Source organism: Pelodiscus sinensis, chromosome 17 (assembly GCF_052426305.1).
Source record: "Pelodiscus sinensis isolate ZL-2025 chromosome 17, ASM5242630v1, whole genome shotgun sequence".
Taxonomy (NCBI): Eukaryota; Metazoa; Chordata; order Testudines; family Trionychidae; genus Pelodiscus; species Pelodiscus sinensis.
The window spans coordinates 10,000,001-10,023,158 of record NC_143068.1 but is presented as its reverse complement, the minus strand read 5'-3'; the positions used below and the strand labels follow the sequence as shown (position 1 = coordinate 10,023,158).

The 23,158-nt window shown below is 44.0% G+C and overlaps 1 protein-coding gene across 1 annotated transcript in view; it reads left to right on the top strand.

The window, feature by feature from the left end:
* NTSR1 (neurotensin receptor 1) overlaps positions 1-23,158 on the top strand; it is a 154,501-nt gene that overhangs the window by 121,878 nt on the left and 9,465 nt on the right. Inside the window, exons 3-4 of the mRNA XM_014575093.4 lie at positions 15,980-16,070; positions 22,929-23,158. The exon at positions 22,929-23,158 is cut by the window's right edge and continues 9,465 nt beyond it. Coding sequence (XP_014430579.2) covers positions 15,980-16,070; positions 22,929-23,158 — 321 coding nt within the window. The remainder of the gene's footprint in view (positions 1-15,979; positions 16,071-22,928) is intronic.

Below are 23,158 nucleotides of genomic sequence, written 5' to 3'. Positions count from 1 at the left end.
CGCTGCTACGGTTCTATCGGCACAGCCCCAAAATACTAGGAACGCAAGTACAGTGAGCAAAACTATCCTATCCCATCTTGATTACAACAATCTTGCAGCCCACTGAGATGGAGGGCCATTCTTGTAGCCCACTCAGTAGCCTAAGTTATCCATTGTTGCATTACGGTTTAATTCTGCATCTTTGATGATCATTAACACAGTGGGACTCCTGAGAATTCAATGGCTTTGTACAGGTTGGACATAGGTATGTGCTATGAACTTTCGAAATCATAATATGCCTGCTACTGAATGAAAAAAGTGCTATGGTTATTTCTGTAAGATAAAATACAACTACAATCAGTGGGGAGACAGATTTTGCTTGATGCAGAGTCTGAAATAGACCATGTGAGGTGTCTTTGTCATGCATTATGCCTCTTTTCTTCTATTTATATGCCAGTAGTGCCTCATAGGTTGTAACCAATTTCTATTATTTCCATTACCCTTGCTCTACCATAAAAGATAAAAGCCAAGATTATCACTCTGGGCTGTTATTGACTGTGCTTATGTATTGCTTGCCAAACACATTTTAAGAACATAATGCTAGCACATAAACACAGTTCTTTTTAAGCACGTTGTACATACCTCACATGAGAATATTAATTATCAGTGATCAATTAGTATCCCAGGGATGGAGCCATGTAGATTAGGCTGATCGGCAAAGGGAAATGAAGACGTGATTTAAATAATCGCAGCTTCATTTAAATTTAAATGGCTGCTGAGCTGAGCCGACAAACAGCTAATCAGCTGTTTGTCGGCTCAGCACACTAGTCTGGACGCTCCCGCGCCGAACTGAAAGCCCTTTATCGACTCCCCGTTATGCCTCGCAGGATGAGGTTTACCGGTGAGGTCGATAAAGGGCTTTCATGTCAGCAGGGGAGCATCCAGACTGCCCCGATCTGCCGACAAACAGCTGATCGGCAGAGCGGGGCAGCCATTTAAATTTAAATGAAGCCACAATTATTTAAATCGCGGCTTCATTTCCCTTTGCCGAACAAACAAATCTACATGGCTCTGTCGATGGAGCCATGTAGGTTAGATGTACCCCCAGTGATACATTCTATGCCACTTTTGGGGTATATATCATGACAACAGGGTATTAGGTGTACTGACTATATTAGGTCTGACAAGAGTTGCTGACATGGAATAGTGAACTACCAATGTGCCTCTGTGTCACAATGAGGGGTGGTTATTAATTATTTGTTAATAATTATTACATTATTAATTAATTATTTTATAAGATGCATATGGCTAGGAATCATTTCCCCACCGAAATGCAATTGCCATGCAGATAGTTGATATATGGCTGGATGCAAAGCCCACTGAAGTCAGAAGGAGTCTTTCCACTGACTCCATCAGAGTCCGGATCAGGCCCAAAGTGCAGACCAGTGACAAGCGGCACCACTGAGTTTATGGATGTCAATGAGAACTGATGGTCCTCATGTGTGATATAATCCAACTGGGCAACTCTGAGCCCAGTCCCAGCAAACATTTACACCAGCTGTCCCAGTGAGATCAGTGGCCCTCTGTGGTCGAAGAGGGTTGGGCCCTTGGATTCTAAGGTCTTCTCCAAAAGATATGACAACAGTTTATCTCCCCAAAATCATCTCAGTTTATCTACTTTGGAACGATTAAGAGCTGAGCTGAACCTGCTGGAACTGAAATCAGCATCTCAGGTGCTGTCAAACCTGGTGTTTACTCCAGCGAACCATCCTCTAAAGCAGCCTGCAAGGGTTGTCTCTTGTAAGCTGCCATATGTCTTCAATTCCAGCTGACTTCAAAGGAAGCTGCTATAGGTTCAGCTCTTCCGGTGTCATGCCCACACATAGAGACGTTAATTCAACTGGGTAAATATTACAGGAAGCACGTAATGTACTGCACCACGTGAGTCCGACCTGTTCTCCAAGAATTGCGGTGGTATTCAGTGACTGCCTAGCTGCTGCAGGCGCTAACAGTGTTGACTGTCTTTTGTCTGAAAGAATATGGTAGCATTTGTTCTCCATTGTGTAATATCTTCTCTTCTTGTGGTGTGATGGCCACCGTCTTGGCTGTCCCACTGGGATCTCCCGAACTAGAAGCATGGGTTGACACAGCTTGAGTTAATGAGCCACAATGGGGGCTGTCACAAATCATATCCCATGTAGATCAGCAGAGCGAGGGACCTGTGACACACTTCTGTAGGCACCAATTAAATAAGCATATAAAAACCAGGGGCCTGGAATATATAAAAGCCACCCATAGGTACTGGGACTATGGTTTCTGGGGATGCTGCAGCACCCTGTGGCTTGAAGTGGTTTCCATTATAGCCAGGGTTTACAGTTTGGCTCAATGGTTCTCAGCAACCCCATTATACAAATTGTTCCAGCACCTCTGAAGCCATCTCTCCAGAAATCCTCATTATTAAGTAAATCCTGAATGTAAGCCCCATTACACAATATGAGATGTTATTACATACCAGAGTTCACATTTTTTGGCTAGGTCTACACTACAGGAGAAAGTCGACCTAAGATATGCAACTCCAGCTACGAGAATAGCATAGCTGGAATCCAATGTACCATACGTTGAATTTCTGCAGCATCCCCACTGCAGGAGGTAGACAGGTGAAACTCTCCCATCAGTTTCCTTTACTCCTCATGACCCAATGGAGTACCAGAGTTGACAGGCATGCCATCAGTGCTCGATTTAGCGGGTCCTTACTAGACCCACTAAATCAAACCCGATGAGATCAATCGCCCACACGTCAATCTCCGGGAAAGTCAAGACAAGCCCTTTGAATGGTGGTTGGCGATGGATGGCTACTGAGTGACTGGTTCTCCAAAGGCTGAGAGGTTTAGTTCAGATAAGGCTGGGAAACAGGTTGTGTAGCCAAAGTGTTTCGTCCTTTGCTCAAGTGTCCACCAACCACATTCATTTCAAAGGAAGAAAACAATCCAGGTTTGCCAATATCAGCCAAAAAGAGACAGTAAAGAAAACAAACACCGAGCTCCTTTAGGGTACGTCTAGACTACAAGCCTCTTTTGAAAAAGAGCATCTAGACAAGCAGATTTTTTGAAAAAGCATCTCACTTTTTCGAAAGAGAGTCTAGATGCTCTTTTTTGAAAAAGCCCTGTTTTCATGCAATAGCGCCCTTTTTCGAAAGATGACTTTTGAAAAAAAGCATTATTCCTCATATAATAATTCCTCATTCCACCGTCGACAAAACTGCCGCATTCTTTCGATTTACTGTTGACAGAACGCAGCGGTAGTCTAGATGCAGGTAAAGTTTTTTTGAAAAAAGGCCACTTTTTTCGCAAAAAACCCTGTAATCTAGACACGCCCTTAGGCTATGGAGCTATGGAGAATGATAAAACAACATTATAGAGACAAGATCCCTAGTCCATTAAGGCCTCTCTATACCAATCTGGTGGTACAAAGGGCCACTAAAAGGGCAGAAACAAGTCCAGGAAATACCCACAGCACAAGTGAGGTATAGAGTTGTGGGCTCCTCCCTCCCCCACAAGCAGGGTATAGAGTTGTGGCCCCCTCAGTGCAGAGAGCCTGGTGGCAAACTGAGCTGGAAGTGGCAGGATGAGGTCTGAAAGAGCTGCACCAAGACACACTCCTCTCCAACAACTCTCTGGCTCCCAGAGCCCATAGCAAACCTTAGGGGCAGAGCATCAGTTAGAACAGCCCTGAGATTGATTTCACTGGAGCCATACAATTCCCAGAGTCCCCAGAATACAGGAGGGGAACAGAGGTGGTTCATAGCGCCTGTAATTCCCTGCACTCAGCACACTGAGTGAGAATTCAGGTCATTGAATAGCAGTCCGGGCCATTCTAGAAACCATTCTTTTGTCCACGTTTATACTTACACAATGTGAATACTCCTAGAAGTTAGACCGGCTAGGTCATGTAGAGCAGCTCCCAGCCACGCAGGCTAAGATAAAATACTGTGTGTAATCTAATACAATTATCTCCCAAAATTGACTTCATATCTAGTTTAGCATGTTATAGAGAAAATCAAGAATGGCATCTTTTAAATCTTCTTTTTCAAAATAAAAAAATGCCCATCAAAAGTCATAGCTTCCTCTGCAGGCTTCCTGCACAATAAACAACTTCATTCTTTCTTTCTTTCACTCTTTCGCTCTTTCTTTCTTTCACTCATTCTATCGCACTTTCTTTCTTTTGTTCTTTCTTTCTTTCACTCATTCTATTGCACTTTCTTTCTTTTGCTCTTTCTTTTGCTCTTTCTTTTGCTCTTTCTTTTGCTCATTCTATCGCGCTTTCTTTCTTTCTTTCTTTTGTTCTTTCTTTCACTCATTCTATTGCATTTTCTTTCTTTTGCTCATTCTATCGCACTTTCTTTCTTTCTTTTGCTCTTTCTTTCACTCTTTCTTCATCTAAACATTTGTCTTATGTAGGATTTGTCAATAGGATGATTGATACATGAATTAGTATTGTTTTTTGTTGGGTATACATACTACAAAGTTAAAATTGTAATGGAAAACAGAATGTATTACTGTGTCTTAAAACACTTTAGATTTCACAATGCAGAAAAACGGTTGGCTACATTTTGTATGCATTTGTCCACTCAACATTTATCAGCCATTACTCTGTTAGACATTCAGTCTTACTGTCAAAGGCAGTTTTATAGAACTGCGTTTCTATGTTCATCTAATATTTTGTTTAAAAGATTTAATAAACTTTTAGACTGAGATTTTTAAAACTGCTTAGGAAGCAGAGGAAGCTGCTATAGGCTCAGCTCTTCCTCTGCTTAGGAATTTTAATAGGAATTGACCATCTAAATCCTTCTGAGGTATCTTTCAAAACTGCAGATTTAGTTTATAAAAATAAGTTGAAGTAAAATATGGCCAACTACTAATATTGCAGCAACAGCACTGAGCTCTTGCACTTCATTTCAAACAGATGAGAAAAATAATGCTGTCATAAGTTTAGAAATATCAGAAAACCTCAGATGCGATAATTTAGGGACCAAATAATAGTTTAGATGTAGAAACGGTAGAAAGAAAACAGAAGGCCAAATAAATAGAAGAATCTATCACAGGCTTTATTAGTTTGGGGGGGGTTGTGTTTGTGTTCTCCCCAATCTGGTTCCCCATGGTTTTATTTACAGATGCTGAATCCTATTTTTCCAATGTGGAAATATCAGCATTTGATAGGTCCAAGCCTGAGCCTATGAAACTCAATTTAACAGGAGCCCTTGTGTTCATTGGAGGCAAAACTGGAACCTCTTTATCGTATCCAAATCCCCTAAGCACTTTGCCCAGTAACTTTAATGGGCTTTAGATCCACCCCACGGTAACTTTTCCTGTTGAATCAGACCCTAGGACACTGTCACCTTATGTGCACTTGTCACTCTGCTCTGATATTAAATGAACTCTTTATTTCTCTTTAAAAGTTAGAGGCTCACCTAAGCTGAACTGCCACAGGGTAATCAACAGTCTCTGCCTGTCCACGAAGAAATCCCTGAAAGAACCCAAAAGGATTGTGTGTAGCTGTTCCTTTGATCCAATAGAAATAGTTTCAATATTTGTCCTTTTACAATCCACCTGCTAAGAACCTGGGTCAACAAAGTGTGATGAAAGAAAAGGGGCAGTAGAAAGAGGTTTCAAAAAGAGAATGAGATAAAAGAGGAGGCTTTTTAACTTAATGTTTTTAGATAAAAACTGACATGGACCTCTGTTCGGAATTGGACTCCAGGGAGTGGATGGAGTTGGCCTGGATTGTCACCCAAGTATTCTTGATCCAGCTGATAATAAAATTGAAGCATACGGATTCAGGGTGTCAGATACAGGACAGAGCCTTCTAAGCTGAGCTGCACAAAGCCACATATCATAAATAACAGAGTAGAGATTTTTTTTTCTGAGATGCTGCACAACTGCAATTTAAGATCAAAGCACAAGTGTCTCTTAATAAGTATAAAACCATTGTGTGTACAACTGCATGGTAGCAATTTTCAAGTACCTAAACAGGTGTTACAAGGAGAAGGGAGAAAAATTGTTCTCCGTGACCTCTGCTGATAGGTCAAGAAGCAATGGGCTTAAATTGCAGCAAGGGAGATTTAGATTAGACATTAGGAAAACTTCCTAACTGTCAGGGTGGTTAAGCACTGGAATAAATTGCCCAGGGAGGATGTGGAATCTCCATCATTGGAGATATTTGAGAGCAGGCTAGACAGACATCTATCAGGGATGATTTAGACGGTGCTTAGTCCTACCGTGAGGGCAGGAGACTGGACTTGATGATCTCTTGAGGTTCCTTCCAGTTCTAGTGTTCTATGATTCTGTGATTCTAAGTCTTAAACTTTTCTCCAAAAGAATCTACTGGGGACCATTTCTAAAGCAGGTACAGTTGTTAGCACCTGAGAAATGCATGTGTGTGTATGTAAAACATGCATGCAGATAGCACCTTTTATGCTATTTGGAGACCCTTTACAAAAATTCTGTTGTCTTCCTGACCATTTTGACAGTGCCGTTATCTGGCCGTATAAATACATTGAATTTAATATCAAAATGAATAGCACAGAGGATGCATAAATGAGCAAATCATTTCTTTTTGTATGCAATAAAAATGACCTGTTTTATTTTATTCAGAGAAGCTGACACAAAATTTCCCATCTGCAACACTAGAGTCCGGACACTTTGCTACAGAATTTCGGTTCACTCTGTTATGGGCTTTGAGGTCCCCTGTAGTCTCATTCTCTCTCTGCTCTGCTGAGGGCAGCTCCTAATACAGATGGTCCTGTACAGCTGCAGCTGGCAGAATGCTCCCATCCTGAATGAGCGGGGAGCTCGAAGGAGCACAGCAGTAGCTGTGACTCAGACTTTAGTAAATGTTGTTTAATAAAGAAAAAGGCTCAGTGGAGGGAAATAGCCCCAGCGCTGCATAAGAAAGCAGGTCTGGCTGATGTGATGTGCCTTGCTTTTCATGCACAAAAATGTCTGTGTTTACTGGATTTTTTTAAACTATTACCGCAGCATGAACTGAAGCTAGTGTCTCAGTCCTCCTGTGAATTCCATAGGTGTTATCAATGTCACTCCCAACTTTGCAGCTCTTCAAATATTGTTTTTTTGGGTGCACTGCCATATTCCCAGGCAGGGTTGCTAAGAGGAACTAGCACCTGCTGTTATCCATTGAGGGCTCATCTCCACTTCCCAAAAGATCGACACTCTAGAGAACGATCTCTCTGAGTTCGATTTAGTGGGTCTCGTAAGGACCCACTAGATCAACCACTGATGGAGCCCCCATCAACTCTGATACTCCACTGGGTTGCGAGGAGTAAGAGAAGTCGATGGGAGAATTTCTCCCATTGACCTTCACAATGGGGATGCTCAGTAAGTCACAGTAAGGTATGTTGACTCCAGCTATGTTATTCATGTAGCTGGACTTGTGTATCTTAGTTTGGCATTGCCCTCTAGTGTAGACCTGGCAGGAGAATAAGTGACTTCGCACCCATTTGAAGACTTTAAGGGTGGTTTTAAAAAGATGCAAGAGGGCCTTACTTTCTTCTTCACCTCATCTCATTTAAGGGCTGTGCCAGCAGCCACCAAAGTAAGGAGCACAGCTCCTGTGGTCAGGGGCCTCCAAGGCAGGATCAGGCCCTCATTGGATTTATTAATTGTATTATTTCTTTAGATTTAAATCACAAAGCTGTAGGTGCCCTAACAGTGGATTGGAAGTACAATTGTAAACGGTGATCATACAACCAGAGGAATACAGCCAGCCGCTGCAAATGTGCCCCTCTTCCAGCCCCCATGTATCTCGCAGCTGTACTTTTAATTAAGAAAATCACATGCCTCCAACTGATGTACACCATCTCCTCTAAGCCTGGATGCCAGAACAGTATCAAGAGTGGGGGCAGGAGGGAGAGCAAAGATCAGGGATCATGGCATGCTCCCCAGAGGTACCTGTCCTGGGCCGGGGAAGCTAATGCCCCATCGGTCCTAACTTGGTGATGAATCGTGGACCTGTGCCATGTTGTGTGTACACTGAGATGACAGTCGAGAGCCAGCTTATCCCCAGCTCAGACCCAATGGAGCAAAGTTTTGGCTAACGTCTGACCTCTCCACTTTTCAGTCTCATCTCTTGGACTTCTCTAATTCAAGTTTACACTTCATGAACTTTCCTCTGTTTCCTTAGCCTGTCTATTTGCTGGGATTGTTGTCCATAGGCACAGCCAACACAATAGGCTACATGCAAGGCCTCACACAAGCATGCCATCTGACATGGCCGGATCTCCCCATTTGGCAACGCAGCTCTCCCTTACTCCTTCCCACCTGAGTCTTGGTCTTGCAAATCCTACAGCTGGCACTGCTCCTGGTCCAATGCTCTGCACGCAGGGCTGGGAAGCAGGTGCTCTTGGATTCTTCTACCAGCTCAGATGCCGGCGTTGGACAAGTTGTTTCTGACTCATTTTATCCACCCTTACAATGGAGATACAAGCAGTATCTTGCACACTCCACAGGAGCATGAAGACAGTTAGTTGCTGAAGGCCCAAATGTGGGGTGATTTGAATGGAGGATTAATCTGTATTCAAAAAGCAGAATTCCTCCTCATGCGCTCCATTCCCCAGAAGGAGCCCAGTGCTATGCCTTCTCATGAGGCACAGCATACTCCCCTCTGCGCACCAGCCCTGTTGGTGAAGAGGGAAGGGGTCTGAGAACAAGCCCCCAGTCTTCAGGACTGGGGCACTGTTCACACCTAGGAAAGGGGGGAGCTTCCCTGAATACAGAGGCTGCAGACTGCACCTGGTTGCTTTGTAGGTCTCAAAGGGAACTTTCCCAACTAACCTCCCCATAGGAGTCCTCCTAAAGGTCAGGAACAATTTGCCCTTGCCATCTGTGAAGCACATTCGGGATGAAGAGCAATATGATGGTTATATTTAGCTCTGATTTTTCTCTCTGGCTGTTATTTTATGCTGTTTTGACTAAGATTCCCTGCTGGGATTCTGCCAGGCACCTGCCATTTCTCACAGTGCTGGAAATAGGCATTGTAAAAAAAGAATCTTTCCCTTGATTCCCAGACTTCAACAACATCTAGATCAACAACGGCACCTGCCCACAGGGCTTTATCGCCCGTGATTCATTAATGCCCCATTTTATTTGCCATTATCTCTCGGCTAAAACTGGGAAGGGGGGAGGGGAGCTCTTTCTCTGCTCATTTTTTTAAAAACAATTATTAGTCATGTTTATTGTGCTAGTGGCTGAGGCCAAACCAAGATCAGGACTGCGCTGACAGGCATTGTCCGGAAGAGCTTACAATCCAAATAGGCAGGACAGACATTGGGGTGGGGGAGGGGAAGAACACCCAAACAGAGTTAGCTGACGGATAATGGCAATAAGTGCCAAGATTCGGGGGGAGGGGAGGCTGGGGGTTGGGACGGGATTAATAGACAGAAAGACAAAGGAAGGGAGGGAAGCACTGAAGAGAAGGAGCTGGTAGGGTTAGGGCAGGAAGAAAGAGGGTAAGAGGGATAAGGCTGGTGTAAACTTGAAGTGAGGCGACTATGAAGGAGGGGACCAGAGTGCACAGTAACCGAGAGACAATTTTCCAGTCAATCATCAGCATCTGTCAGTCTATAAGAATGGCCATACTGGGTCGAACCAAAGGTTCATGTAGCCCAGTAACCTGTCTTCCAACAGTGACCAAGTGCCCCAGAGGGAGTGAACTGAACAGGGAATCATCAAGTGATCCCTCTCCTGCTACAGCTGCTTGTGCAACCCCTTTGCCGACTCTCGTCTCTGACTGCAGTGCCTCCGAGAGGTGGGCGGAGGGCACCTAGCACTCCATAGGCTCTCGGAACAGTGGCGTAGCAAGGGGGGGGAGGGACAGTTGCCCCCGGGTGCCATGCTAGAGGGGTGCCAAATTAGTCCCCCTCCGCTCCCCCTGTCATCCCTTAGCTCACCTGCTCCTCCTGCACCTGCTGCTGGCTGGAGCCTCTTCCCTGCCTCTCCACCCCCAGCCCAACCCTCCATCTCTGCTGGTGGGTTATTGTGCACAGGGGCCCGGCCCCACACTGAAGGGGGCAGGGGAAGATGCAGTACAAGCTTCCCCCACTCCTCCCAGGGTCAGGCTCAGCCGTGCGCCAGGTTAGGGCCCCGCCACATGGCAGCGAGGAAGAGGGGCTGCAAATTTTGCCTTTGCCCCTGGGACGCATAACACCCTCGCTACGCCTCTGACTCAGAATGATCCCTCAGCAGCTGATGGGGAAAGGTTGTCATTGGTCATTACAGAGGTACTCTGCTAGGTCTCCAAGGCCACCCCAAGGACTTGAGGCTGGGAGGAGCACAGGAGAGAATTGTTGGCACTGTGGGGTCAAGGGAAGCGTCTACGACACTCTCAGTGCAAGGAGAGGGTGATGCGTTTGTGGTTTAATTGTGTCGAATCAGTGGCTCAAATCATGTAAAGGAAGACGCCTCCGTTATAGCAATGTCATGACCATAGAGCCCCAAAAATGGCACCGAGGCTGCGATTACAGTAGGAGTTGGGTTTGCAAACCCAGCAAGTAACTTTGAAAAACCTCAGACTGAATGTTGCATTTGCGACAGAGCTGTAGATGGCCCGGGTACAACGGCAGCAACACGTGAACCAGCACTTCTGTAGGTCTCATGCTACTCTGGATGAATCAAGGAGAATTTCCCCCTTGGCTGCCACTGGAGCAGTTAAGAGATCATAGATTCCTAGAGCTGGAAGAGACCTCAGGAGGGCATCAAGTCCAGCCCCCTGCCCAAGGCAGGACCAATCCCAACTAAATCATCCCAGTCAGGGCTTTGTCAAGCCGAGACTTAAAAACCTCTAGGGATAGAGATTCTACCACCTCTCTAGGTGACCCATTCCAGTGCTTCACCACCTTCCTAGTGAAATAGTTTTTCCTAATATCCAACTAGACCTCCCCCACTGTAACTTGAGCCCATTGCTCCTTGTTCTGCCATCCGTCACTACTGAGAACAGCCTCTCTTCACCCTCTTTGGAACCTCCCTTCAGGAAGTTGAAGGCTGCTGTCAAATCCCCCCTCACTCTTCTCTTCTGCAGACTAAACGAACCCAAATCCCTCAGCCTCTCCTTGTAGGTTATGTGCTCCAGCCCCCTAATCATTTTGGTTGCCCTCTGCTGGACCCTTTCCTTTCTATCGTGGGGGGCCCAGAACTGGACACAGTACTCCAGATGTGGCCTCACCAGAGCCGAATAAAGGGGAATAATCACTGTTCAGGATAGAACAGCGATTTTCAAACTTTTTTCTCATGACCCAGTTGAAGAAAATGTCCGTGGCCCAACATAATTGACTAGAATGTAGGCTCCAGGGTGGGACTGAGGATGAAAGCTTTGGGATGTATGAGGGGGCTCTGGTTTTGGTGGGGGTTCAGGGCTGCGGCCAGAGGAGCTTATCTTGAGTGTCTGCCAGTCAGTGTTGCTAAGGCGGCTTCCTGCTTTTCCTGGCATTGCAGACCAGGCCGTTCCCCAAAAACAGCCAGCAGCAGGTTCTCAGCCAATGGGATTGTGGATCTAGTGCTCAAGGCAGGGGTGGTGCACAGAGCCCTGTGCGCTCTCTCCTCCTACCTCAACCTAGGAGCCCAGCTTGTTGCCAATCACTTTTGGGGTGCAGCATGGTCTGCAGTGCCAGTATAGGCAGGTAGCTGCCTTAGCACCCCCACTGGTCACCTCATCCCTCTTCAGCAGTGAGATCCAGTGCCTGATATTCCATGACTTAGTACTGGGTCTCGACCCATCATGTGAAAACCACTGGGATAGGAAGTTGGTTCAAGGAGGAAATGATCTCAAGAACTCTTCCAGTCCCAGCCACTTTGATTTTCTGGTCCCTCTTGCTGTCTTGTCATCGGTTCACTGATTATTTGACAGTCTTTCCCTGTCACACTCCGCTCTGTGAGAGCCTTTTGTTCAATGCATAAAAATTGCTCCGTTTATGATTGCAGATCCAACTTCTACATTTACATTACCCTTGTTTATAGGCTAGACTCACGAGAACAATCCTGATAGAGATGCAGCCGTGTTAGTCTGGTCTAGCTGAAACAAAAGACAGGACTTTGCAGCACTTTAGAGACTAATCCTGGTTTTCTGACTACAAATGTCAGCAAATGAATCTAAACGGAGCCAGTTAACCTCACAACTTGATTACGGACACTGCAGCAGCTTGCAAACAGACCGACTCCACTTTGGAAGCCTCTTCAAAGCATAAGGAGACATGACGGGGCTAGACCAAAGGAATTAGTCGCTGCTGCATCTTACTGGCAGGAAGGAGCTTCTCAGTTGATTTTTTTTTTGTCATATGTTTGAAACTAGTGAGTTGTAGGAACAAAGAACGTGTTTGGGGACTGATAGAAAGTGTGTCATTTTCAGCATCAGTGAAGTCAAAGCTGACTGACTACCAGCCATAGTTCTGGGCTTCATAAAGCAAAATACCAAGCAACCAAGGTCCTGAGTTGACATGAAGAAATACTTTCAGACAGGTGATAAAGGCTTTGATCCAAACCCATCCACGTCCGTTAAAAGACCCCATTGATTTGGATGGAGTTTGGATCAAGGTGTCAATGGAAGCCTCTTAAAGTGGATTATGGCGTACAGTTAGAATCTGACCTGCAAATTTCATTAATTTCTGGAACATCTGATTGCTTTATTTTGGAAAACTTCCAGGGGTGTGATTCTAGTCCCACTACCAGTGTAAATCAAGAGTAAGTCCTCTAAAGGGAGGAGAGACCTAGGCCCTAACATGCTATTAAAGGTGTTTTTAAAAGCAAGCCTAACTGTGTATCTTGGTGGAAGTTGTTTTTTAAAAATTTGTCTGGGCATTTATCCCTAGACTATCCCTATAATGAGACACATTCTGGTTGAGAGGGGGGTCCCTGGATTTTCACACATAGTTTCTATCATATAAGTAGAGATACTGCTGGAGAGGTTCTACATGCCACACTGGGATTTCCTTCTGAGCTAGAGGCATTTTCTTAATAATCAGACAAATACTGTGAACCACTGTCATATTCTGAGGTAAAGTCTCAGAGCGGTAGCCATGTTAGTCTGTATCTGCAAAAACAATGTGCAGTCCTGCAGCACCTGGGAGTCTCTAAGGTGCCAGAGGCGCCTCGTTATATTCGGGTGTGATCCAGATGAGCAAGGGGTTGCATCACTGCCTGCTTGGGACTCTGGGTGCCTTCCATGCTCTGCTGCTACGTATCACATTCTGGATACGTACAGTCAGGGCTGGCCTTACCATGAGGAGAACTGAAGCAGCTTCCTTAGATGCCAGGCTGTGGGAGGAGAGGGTGGCACCACTAGGACCCAGAGTGTAGAAAATTGTGTCTGCTGCTGGTGCATATGTGCACGTCATTTGAGCTCCCCGCCTCAGGTGCCAAAATGTTGTGGGACGGCCCTGCGTACAGTCAGCAAACAAGCGAGTACTGAGTGTATGTGTGTTAAGCAGGACTGAGGACATGATTTTCTGGGCTCTGGGGGGCCCCAGGTCCGGGACCCAGAGGGGCAAGTCCTTAGGTGGAAGGGACAAGGCTGGGGGGACAACCTCCCCCAGCCAGCCCTTCAGCCCTGCCAGGCACTTACCTCTGGTGATGATTAACAGGGCCCGGAGCTCTGGCTGCTGCTACTGCTAAGGTAGCAGGAGCAGCAGATGGGAGCTCCAGGCCCTTTTAAATCCTTAGCCCAAGCTGCCTCTGTCCCTCCCTCCCTTGTTGGCAGCTCTGATGTTAAACAGCTAATTCAGCACTCTTTTTCTAGCAGCTTGCTTATTATACCCAGCCCCACTTCAGTACATTTCAGCAATGGTTTCTACTAGCGAAGTGACGCCAACCCACCTCCAGTCCCAAATTTCCCCAAACCTGTGGGCTCTGCAATGGCCAGGCCATTCCCGAACCATTCAGAGGAATTATATGGGACTGTTCGCTTTTTAAAGAGTCAGTACCCAGCAGCTTGCCTCATGAACCAAATTAATAATCGCTTCAATAGAGCACTGGGTTAGTTTAGATTAAAACAAAGCAAGTTTATTAACAACAGAGCATAGGTCAAACAATGCCAAATAAAAGAAATAAAGGTTGAGATAGTTACAAGCAAGCAAAAGTGAAGAATATGCATCAAAATCTAAAACTTAATCTAGCAAGGCACAGTCTTTGTTTCGATGGCTTCTCTCACCAATCACTCTTTGTCCAGACTGGCTGACTGTCTCTTAATCAGAACCTCCCGCAAAAGTAAAGGTGCTGGTTTCCCAGGTCTTCCTAGGTGAATGATAACATAAGGTTCTTTTTCTCTCTCTTGCATAGTTCAGGGAACTTCTGAAATACATTGTTCTGAAGGTTCCCCTCCCAAAAAGTAAAATTCATTCCAGCTGTGAGGAAGGAGGCAGGGAATCAGGTGTGGAGTGAAGTTCTGAGCTGGTTTCTTTCCACACTGATGTTTGCTGAAACATAAATTGTTCTGTTTCTGCCCTCCAAGTTGGAAATAAATGGCTGCTTGCCACGTGATTGCTAATCGACTCTGATGACACCTCCCTGGAAGTATGGGCTTGTTGTTTGTCAGGAAGAAACCTACTTCCCCACTCCCCAGATTTGTCTGATTAGTTCCACATTTCCTTCCTTGGTCATTTACTGGACGCACAGAATGGAAGAAAATGATCAGTGTGATCACTTTTCCACTACGTGAAAAGTGATTGCACTGCTTACATGACACCTCACTCACAGTTTATGACATTCAAGAATTAGGATACACTGAACTGGTCCAACCTACTGAAACTCCCTAGCAAATATCAATAGCTCCTTGCCCTCTTGCATTAGGATGCCGTTAGGGTCACAATCCCAGAACTCCCTCAGTCAATTAGTGGATCTGGAATAATTGTATTTTTATTTCTGCTAAAATAACAAATTGAAGGATCACATCCTAAAATGGACTTCTGTGCTCAGGAGGAAAAAAACCCACTCCTTCTGTGCCACTGCATTCATGTCACAAGATTTCCATCCGAACTGTCAACATTCCTACTTTGACAGATCTAACGTCATGTGCGGTGACAGGTATATTGCAAACTCCTGCTGAAAAGGAATCCTTTGGGAATAAAACATTACCCTTGGTAAATACGCCTGATTATTGATTTTAGTAGTAGTAGTATCATGCATTGTTTGGATTGCGGTAGCATCTAGGAGCCTCCATCATATACCATGACCCTTCGGTGATGTACAACTAAAAGAAAAAGATGGGTCCTACCCAATGTTTTCTCCAATTTTTTTCCATATATGCGCGGAATGCATTTTGTCATGTGCACTGAGGCAAGTGCAGATGTGTACCACCAGTAGAAACACCTGCTGCCAGCTGTGGGTGCTCTGCTAATCATCTGGGCAGCATTAGAATCTCTCCTTGTGGCCACCTAAATGCTCAGCTTACAGGAAACACTGGTTCTGCCCCAAAGAGCTAAATCTTCCTTTCAAGATCATTAACACAGTGGGACTCTTGGTAATTCAATGGCTGTATACAGGTGGGACATAGGTATGTGCTATGAACTACTGAAATCATAGTATTCCTGCTACTGGATGAAAAAGTGCTATGGTTATTTCTGTTAGGTAAAATACAAATACAATCGGTGGGGAGATAGATTTTGCTTGATCTGAAGTAGAGTCTGAACTAGACAATGTGAGGCTTCCTTTATTGCCTTTTCATGCATTATAATTCTTTTCATATATTTATACCCAGCTATTGCACCATAGGTTGTAATCAGTTTCTATTATTTCCATTACCTTTACTCTACCATAAAAGAAAATAAGCCATGGTCATCACTCTGGAGCTGTTAACTGATTTTAACTATAGCACATCAGAACATTGTGGTGCTTTTAAAAGTAAAACAGTGTTAAATGTGCACAAAACATGATCACTTTTTTATTTCTAGTAAAGAAGAGCACACCACTAGCTAAGAATAATGGACAATTTTTGTACTTTGCAGGTGCTGTTGTGATTGCCTTTGTGGTCTGCTGGCTTCCTTATCACGTACGGCGGCTCATGTTTTGCTATGTTCCAGCAGATCACTGGACAGAGTGAGTCAGTATTTTGAAGTAGAATGCAATTGTACCATGCCATTGCAGAAGTCTTAGGACCAAACTTTACTTCCACTGAGTACCACCTTATTCAACTACTAGCATCTTTGAGGTCAATCAAGGGTATGGTGATATTTAATAAGGAGATCAGAACCTGTTCCCAAAGTTTTACAGGGAAAACATGAACTTCAGAAGGTCTCAAAATTGTCTTCAGCTTGATTTGTTTATTAGAGCTTTTAATAGCTGGATCCCAAAGATGGAAAACATTAGCTTGTATTTAAGTAGCATCTGATTGTTATTGGCAATCACCTGTTAAAGTTACCACCTGTCATTGATAGAGTGACCAATTTTTACCTCTGGCAGTCCCTAAGAAATCCTTGATTGGACCATTTTTATCCATACTGTGTGGATGGTTGGTATGTATCTCAGACACCGAGCGAGGCACATTAGCTGTAAGGTGGAGCAGCTCATATCAAAACACAAGTTAGTTTGAAAAACCCTAAATTTTCTAGGTCATAGAAGAGAACCCACAGAAAGGAAAATGGTTGCATATTTCAGAATACAAATACTACTTGGTTTTAGAAAAGGTAGATCATGCCAGGCCTACTTGATCTCTTTCTTTGAGAAGAGAGCCAGTTTTCTAAATAAAGGATATGCAATAGATCTAATCTACCTGGATTTCAATAAAGCATGACCCAGTTCCATATATGAAATTATTAGTTAAATTGGAGAAGATGGGGATAAACCAGTGAAAGGTGCATAAAGAATTGGTTAAAGGGGAGACTACAGAGGGTCATATTGAAAGGTCAAATGTCAGGCAGGAAGGAGGTTACTGGTGGAATTCCTCAATGAATGATTTTAGGACCAAGCTTATGTCACATTTACATTAAAGAAGTTGGCACAAAAAAGTGGGAGTATGTGAATAAAATGTTTCATATTTATGCTCCTCATGAGAGGAGACTCAACAAGCATAGCTAGTTTAGCCTAACAAAATGAAGGCTATGGTGAGATAAGATAGTCTCGGAGGATAAACACTCAGAAGGGAGAACAGTCATTTAAGGGCCGATGTTGGCACAAGAAGAAATGGATATACATTGGCCATCAATAAATTTAGGCTTGACATTACACAAAGGCTTCTGACCATCAGAGGAGCAAAGTTCTAAAATAACCTTCCAAGAGAAGTAAAGGGGGCAGAACACAGTGCTTGTTTTAAGACTGAGCTCGACAAGTTTATGGAAGGGATGATGAGAGACATGATGAGGTGGGCCATTGTTGGGAATCCGTGACTTCTATTAGCACTGGAAGGGGAGAGGGCTGTAAGTTACTATAGAGAATTCTTTCCCAGCTGTCCAGCTGCTGGTTCTTGATCACACAATCAAGATCTAAAGGAGCACCATATTTGGTGTTGGGAAGGAATTCCCCCCTCACTCCAGGTCCGATGGGAAGAAATCCTGGCAGTTCTTCATTTTCCTCTGCAGTGTGGGGCACAGATCATTTGCTGGTCTGGATGAGAGTAAAAGCTGGATTTGCTGTAAACCTGAAGTCTTTAAATCATTATTTGATGGCTTCAGGAACTCAAAGGTCATGGTCCTACCACTGGAGTGGGTGAGTGAGGTTCAGTGGCCTGCAGTGGGCAAGAGTTCAGACTAAAGCAAGATGGTCCCTTCTGGCCTTAAAGTCTATAGTCTTTTATAAGACTGGAGTAGGTTATATATCAAGGTTAGTTGTAAAAGGCCAGAATTGACATACAGGAATCAATGGCCAGATTTTTTCAGACAGTTTAGTTGGGCAATTAAACTTGTACTTGCACATCTAGTTTGTATGCACATTGCTCAAATAAAAGATGAAAATAGCGCATGCAAATAGATCCAACTAGCTATATGTACATGCAACAATCCAATTTTTTTTGCATAGTCATGGCAACTGCACATACAAATCAGGTATTTAATAGAGCATGCATTTTGCACATGCAATTCTGCACCTAAACTCTCTGAAAATCTGAAAATCTAGCCCCACATTCCTTGAGATGAAGGTGGCAAGAGATATGTTCAGTGAAGAATCTAACCATTACTCTGGTAATTCTTTGACAATATTCTATCCTCTGTTTTCTGAAAAAAGTTCTGTTTCCTGTGATGAAAGGGAGAGGGAGGAGCGGAGGACATTTCCACAATGCTAAAATGCCACTAAACTAAGAGTTTATTAAAATTTCATAAATTCCAAGCTCAAGAAGCAGTGATTTACGGTAGAGCAATCCCCTGAAACAAATTGTATATCCTGGCTTGGTAACAACCGGATTTTACATTTAATTTTGAAAATAGACTTCTAGGCATGCATTGAAGCAAATTGTTATTTCTTGTTGACTTTACTATAAGAAAAGCACTTAAAGGAGCAAGTGGTTATGTAACAATAACATTTGCCTTGAGACAACTTTGTCAGCAGTTAACACAGACTGATGTATTCCATTCGCATTTTTTATATATTTTTAAAATCCATGATTCATTTTGAGAAAGTTCTGAAATGACAGCTATTTTATGAATGGGGAGTTATCAGTAATGCTGGTGAATTAACTGCTTATGGTGGTTTGACATGAGATCATGAACAAATATGCCCATGTCTGAACAAGAGAAATCTGTTCAATTAATACCTCATAGCTACAGACCCAGGATGCATTTGTAATGATTGGAACACAGTGCTAAGGGTTTGGGCAGAGGCAGATTTACAATGAAACATACCGTGCCCTTACACAGGGCCTCCCTGGAGGGGCAGTCCAGCTTTGTTGGGGGGAGGGAGGAGTGCCTCCGCAGAAAGGGCTGTGGGGGGGCGGGGCAGGAGGGCAGGGAGGCTCACCTGCAGGACGTGGCAAGCAGTGCAAACACAGGCTGGAAGGCTTTAGAGGAGCATGGGGCAGCCGCACAGCCAGCCAGAGAAAAGTGGCACTTTGAAGTGGGAAAGCACCACTTCTCCCCAACCAACAGCTGTGTGGCTACCCAGTGATCCTCTGAAGCGTCTCAGCCCCTGTTCTTGCTGCTGCCTGCTACCTGGTAAATGGGCTAGGGGGAGAGCAGCCAAGGAATGGAGAGCCCAGGGGAGGGGAGTCTCAAGCAGATGATGGAACTGCCCTTCCCCACCTTTAGGTAGAGCACATGTGGGTCTCTGCCCACTTCTCTGGGACAGCCAGCACAGGACCACTGGGGTGCCTGACGCTGCGCTCCGCGGCCAGAGAGATTATGGGTTTTTTTTTTTACAAAACGCTCTTATCCAAAGCACTTTACAATAGTTAGCCAATGGTACACACAATATTTGGACAGATCAATAAGTGGTCTACCCGAGACCTGCAACAATTTTCTAGCGGTCCATGAAAAAAAAGTTAGATTACAACAACAATCAAGGCCCCTCACTTTATTTCATTTACTTCTTATTGCTTGTAATAGAGGAGGATAAAGACAAAAGAATGAAAAATGGGAGGAGCAGGAAGAGTGAATGTTCTTTTTCTTGGCTGGGTCCCTGAGTGGGGAGCGCAAAAAGTAGGCAGAGCATAGGGCCCCACTAACTCTAAATCCGCCACTGGGTTTGGGGTTGGTAAGGCATCACAATCGTTGGTCATTTTATCCTTCCTCTGTGTCTAGGCAGAAGAGCAAAAGGTCTGATTTTCAAGGATGCTGAAAGACTTCCATGGAGATCAGTGGAGAAGTCTGCACCTGTGCAAATGAGGCTCATCCTATCTAGACTACATCTATGCTATGAGCTCAGCATAAGCTAGGGTGAGTATAAATAGCAGTGTAGCTGTGATAGGACAGGCTGTGGCTGCAGAGACAGGACTGAGCTGTGCTGAGTACAAAGCCTCTTGAAACCGGTGGGGGAGTGTGTTCAGCACAGTTCAGTTATGCAGCTGCTGTCACTAGCCATACCCGTGCCGCTACACGGCCATTTATACTCATGCTAGCTCTCACTGAGCTTGTGCAAGCGTGTGTTCACCAGCAAAGGAATCACACCCCTTGCTCATAGTGTAACATAGCCATATTGGCCAAGGAATTCTGCCAAATCACGAATGAGTAATCCAGGGAGCGTGATCCAGTGGTTGGACCCTTCATATTGAAAATAATCTCTCCACCCTGGTAGAACACATCTCCCACCAATCCTACCTCATCTTACCTGGCTTGCACCCTGATGGCATCTCCCAGCATAATGGTTATGCATTTAATTCATATTATCTTGATATTCCGTGTACTGTGGGAATGGTGCTTATTTAAATACATCCATCCATTTTCCTGCAGCAGCCTGTACAGAGGAACTGAGTCTGAGATGAGGCAGGGTCCTTTTTCTGTTAATGTTTACAGAAACAAACGGAAAAGAAGGCAAAGAACCTCACTTGTAATTGGTATTTACAGATGTTTCATAAATGATTTATAGGTGTTATAAGCAAGTAATAGACATAGGTACAGATTGAACCTCTTTAGTCCGGCACTGTCTGGTCCAGCAATATCCATGGTCCAGCATGATTTTAGTGAACTGGATGTCCACTTATCCGGGGTGTGGCCAAGTTTCCCACGGTCCCATAAACTTTGTTTACAGCCACCAGTCCTGGCTCTCAATGTTCTGTGCTGTTGTTTAGCTCTAATTCACCCCTAAATGTCTTCTAAGAGCCCAGTAAGCAGTGGAAGTGTTGGTAATGCTGCTAGACAATCTTGACCTCCCGTAGTCTGGCAAATTCTCTGGTTCAGCACGGGTCGGTCCCGAGGGTGCCGGACTAGAGAGGTTCAACCTGTAGTATTTGTTGTAGATGGTTATAAGCAATCTATTGACCTGCTAGACTCTATGGCAATATACAGCCATTGATTATCCACTTGTTAAAACATTTATTAATCATTTATTAACCTCTTTATGAAAGGGAATCTTAATATAAAGTATGACCCTAAGCAGCATTCTTGATTTTAGAAACCAAAGATTTCCAAAAGAGATCTGTTTGTGGGTACCATCCTTGAGACAGGCCCCTTTACAATGTCTGAAGTTGGCAACCAAAAATCAAGGCACCTAAAATTGCTAGTCACTTTTGAAAACTGAGGCCTTACTGAACAGGAACCAGAAGATTTTCTGTATGTTTGTCCGAAATCTTGTACATTTCTATAGGGATAAGACATTTTAACAGTTTCCTACTGCAGTTTAAGAGGATTGAATAGACCAACGTTAGCATTTGTTAATCTTTAAAAATGTTTAGGAAGGAACTGCTTGAAAGGACACTTACTTTCCCAGTACTTCCTTCAGCCAGAACAAAGGGGACCAGCACTGCAAGCTACTAGAATTTCACATTTTCTTTATAATTGTTGACAGCTCTTTCAGTCTGGAAGATGTGCACTTTCCCAAACAAGCACCTCTGGCTGCGTTAAACTGCTGACATATCCTTGCAATTTGTAGCCATTAAATCAGAGACACTGATGTGGCTTCTGCAATTGTGGTTGACTGTGGTTTTCTATAGAGGTCTGTGGCTTAACTCTTAAAAACCATTTACACGGAGCAAAGCCCTTTAGCAGAGATTCATGCTATTGTGTTGACAGCTTTAGAATGGTGCACAACCTCCCATACCACTAAAAATAATTGTCCTGAGTTTACAAAGCATGGCATATACCTATGACAACTCTCATAAGCAATGAGAGACAGCAGTTGCAGTGTCTGAGATACAGTTCTGTGGACATTTCTGTGCACAGTGTTTGCACATCACACTAAAACCACCCTTTTCTTATCCAGTTGATGAGTATCCAGCCATAGTCTGGTTCTTATATACCTATAAGAAATGGAAGTTTTGCAGTTGATTAAAATGGGAAGAGGATAGAACTCCTGCATGGGTTATAGTTAGATTGGGTTGAAAAACAGGCTGACAAATTCACTCAGAAGTTTGGAGAGATACTGTCTTTTAAAGAATCAACATCTGTTGGAGAATGTAACAAGCTTTCAAGCTGCACAGAGCTCTTCTTCAGGTGTCTCTTCCACCAGCAGAAGTTGGTTCATCAAATGATATTATCTTGTCTTTTCTATCCTGGGACTGACACTGCTAAAACTGCAAGCTAAAGAGTTTGACATTTCAGGTTTGAAATGGACTTATCTCGCTTTTGTGAAATTACTTTTGGTAAAAATATCAGCAAGAAATAGCACACAAAATTTCAAAGTAATAATTGAAAACTTTGGGTTGCTGAAAAATGGGATTTTGATAAATGACATTTTTCATGAATAATTTAGAAAATGAGTTATTTTATAAAAAGTCAGTGAAGATATTGGTGAGAAATGTTGAGGAAAGTATGACAAAAATAAAAAAAACGATGTCAAGTTTTCAGCAAAAAGCTTCATTTTCAGAAAAAAAACATTTTTTTTCTAAAATGAAAGACAAATTGTGAAAAAAAAAATATTGACCAACCTTAGATAATCTAATGTGACAGACCCAAACCAGTTGCCTGCAGTACTCTACTCCCATTGGAAACCGGGAGATGGGCGAGACACGGGCGGGGCTTTCTCCCAGCCTATGGGAGGATCCACTGAACCCTGGAGTCCAGTTGATAATGGGGGACAAATAAAAAGAAAAACAGGAGCAGGTGTGACGGTCAAAGGACTAGACTGAGATGTTTGTGAGGAGGTGTGTGTTCCATAGCTATCTACTGTTAGGAGTTCTAGAGGGGAAGGGTTAAAAGTCCTCTAAAGTATCTACTGATGGCCACTGTTGGATTGGATGGCCCACAGATGATATCTAGTATGGCAGTCCTTGTGTTCCAACCATTGCAAATTTGGCTTCCAGGTTCTCCAGTCTCGGAACTGCAAGTTGTTCACTCTCCTTGCCTCTCAAGTTTCTTCTGTCTTGTTGTGTTCCATCAGGTTCCTTTATAACTTCTACCACTACTTCTACATGTTGACAAATGTCCTCTTCTACGTCAGTTCTGCCATCAACCCCATCCTCTACAACCTGGTGTCTGCAAACTTCCGCCAGATCTTCCTCTCCACGCTCATGTTCCTGTGCCTGCCGTGGAAAAAGAAGAAAAAGAGATCCACCTTCACCCGGAAGTCCAACAGCATCTCTAGCAATCATACGTTTTCCAGTCAAGTCA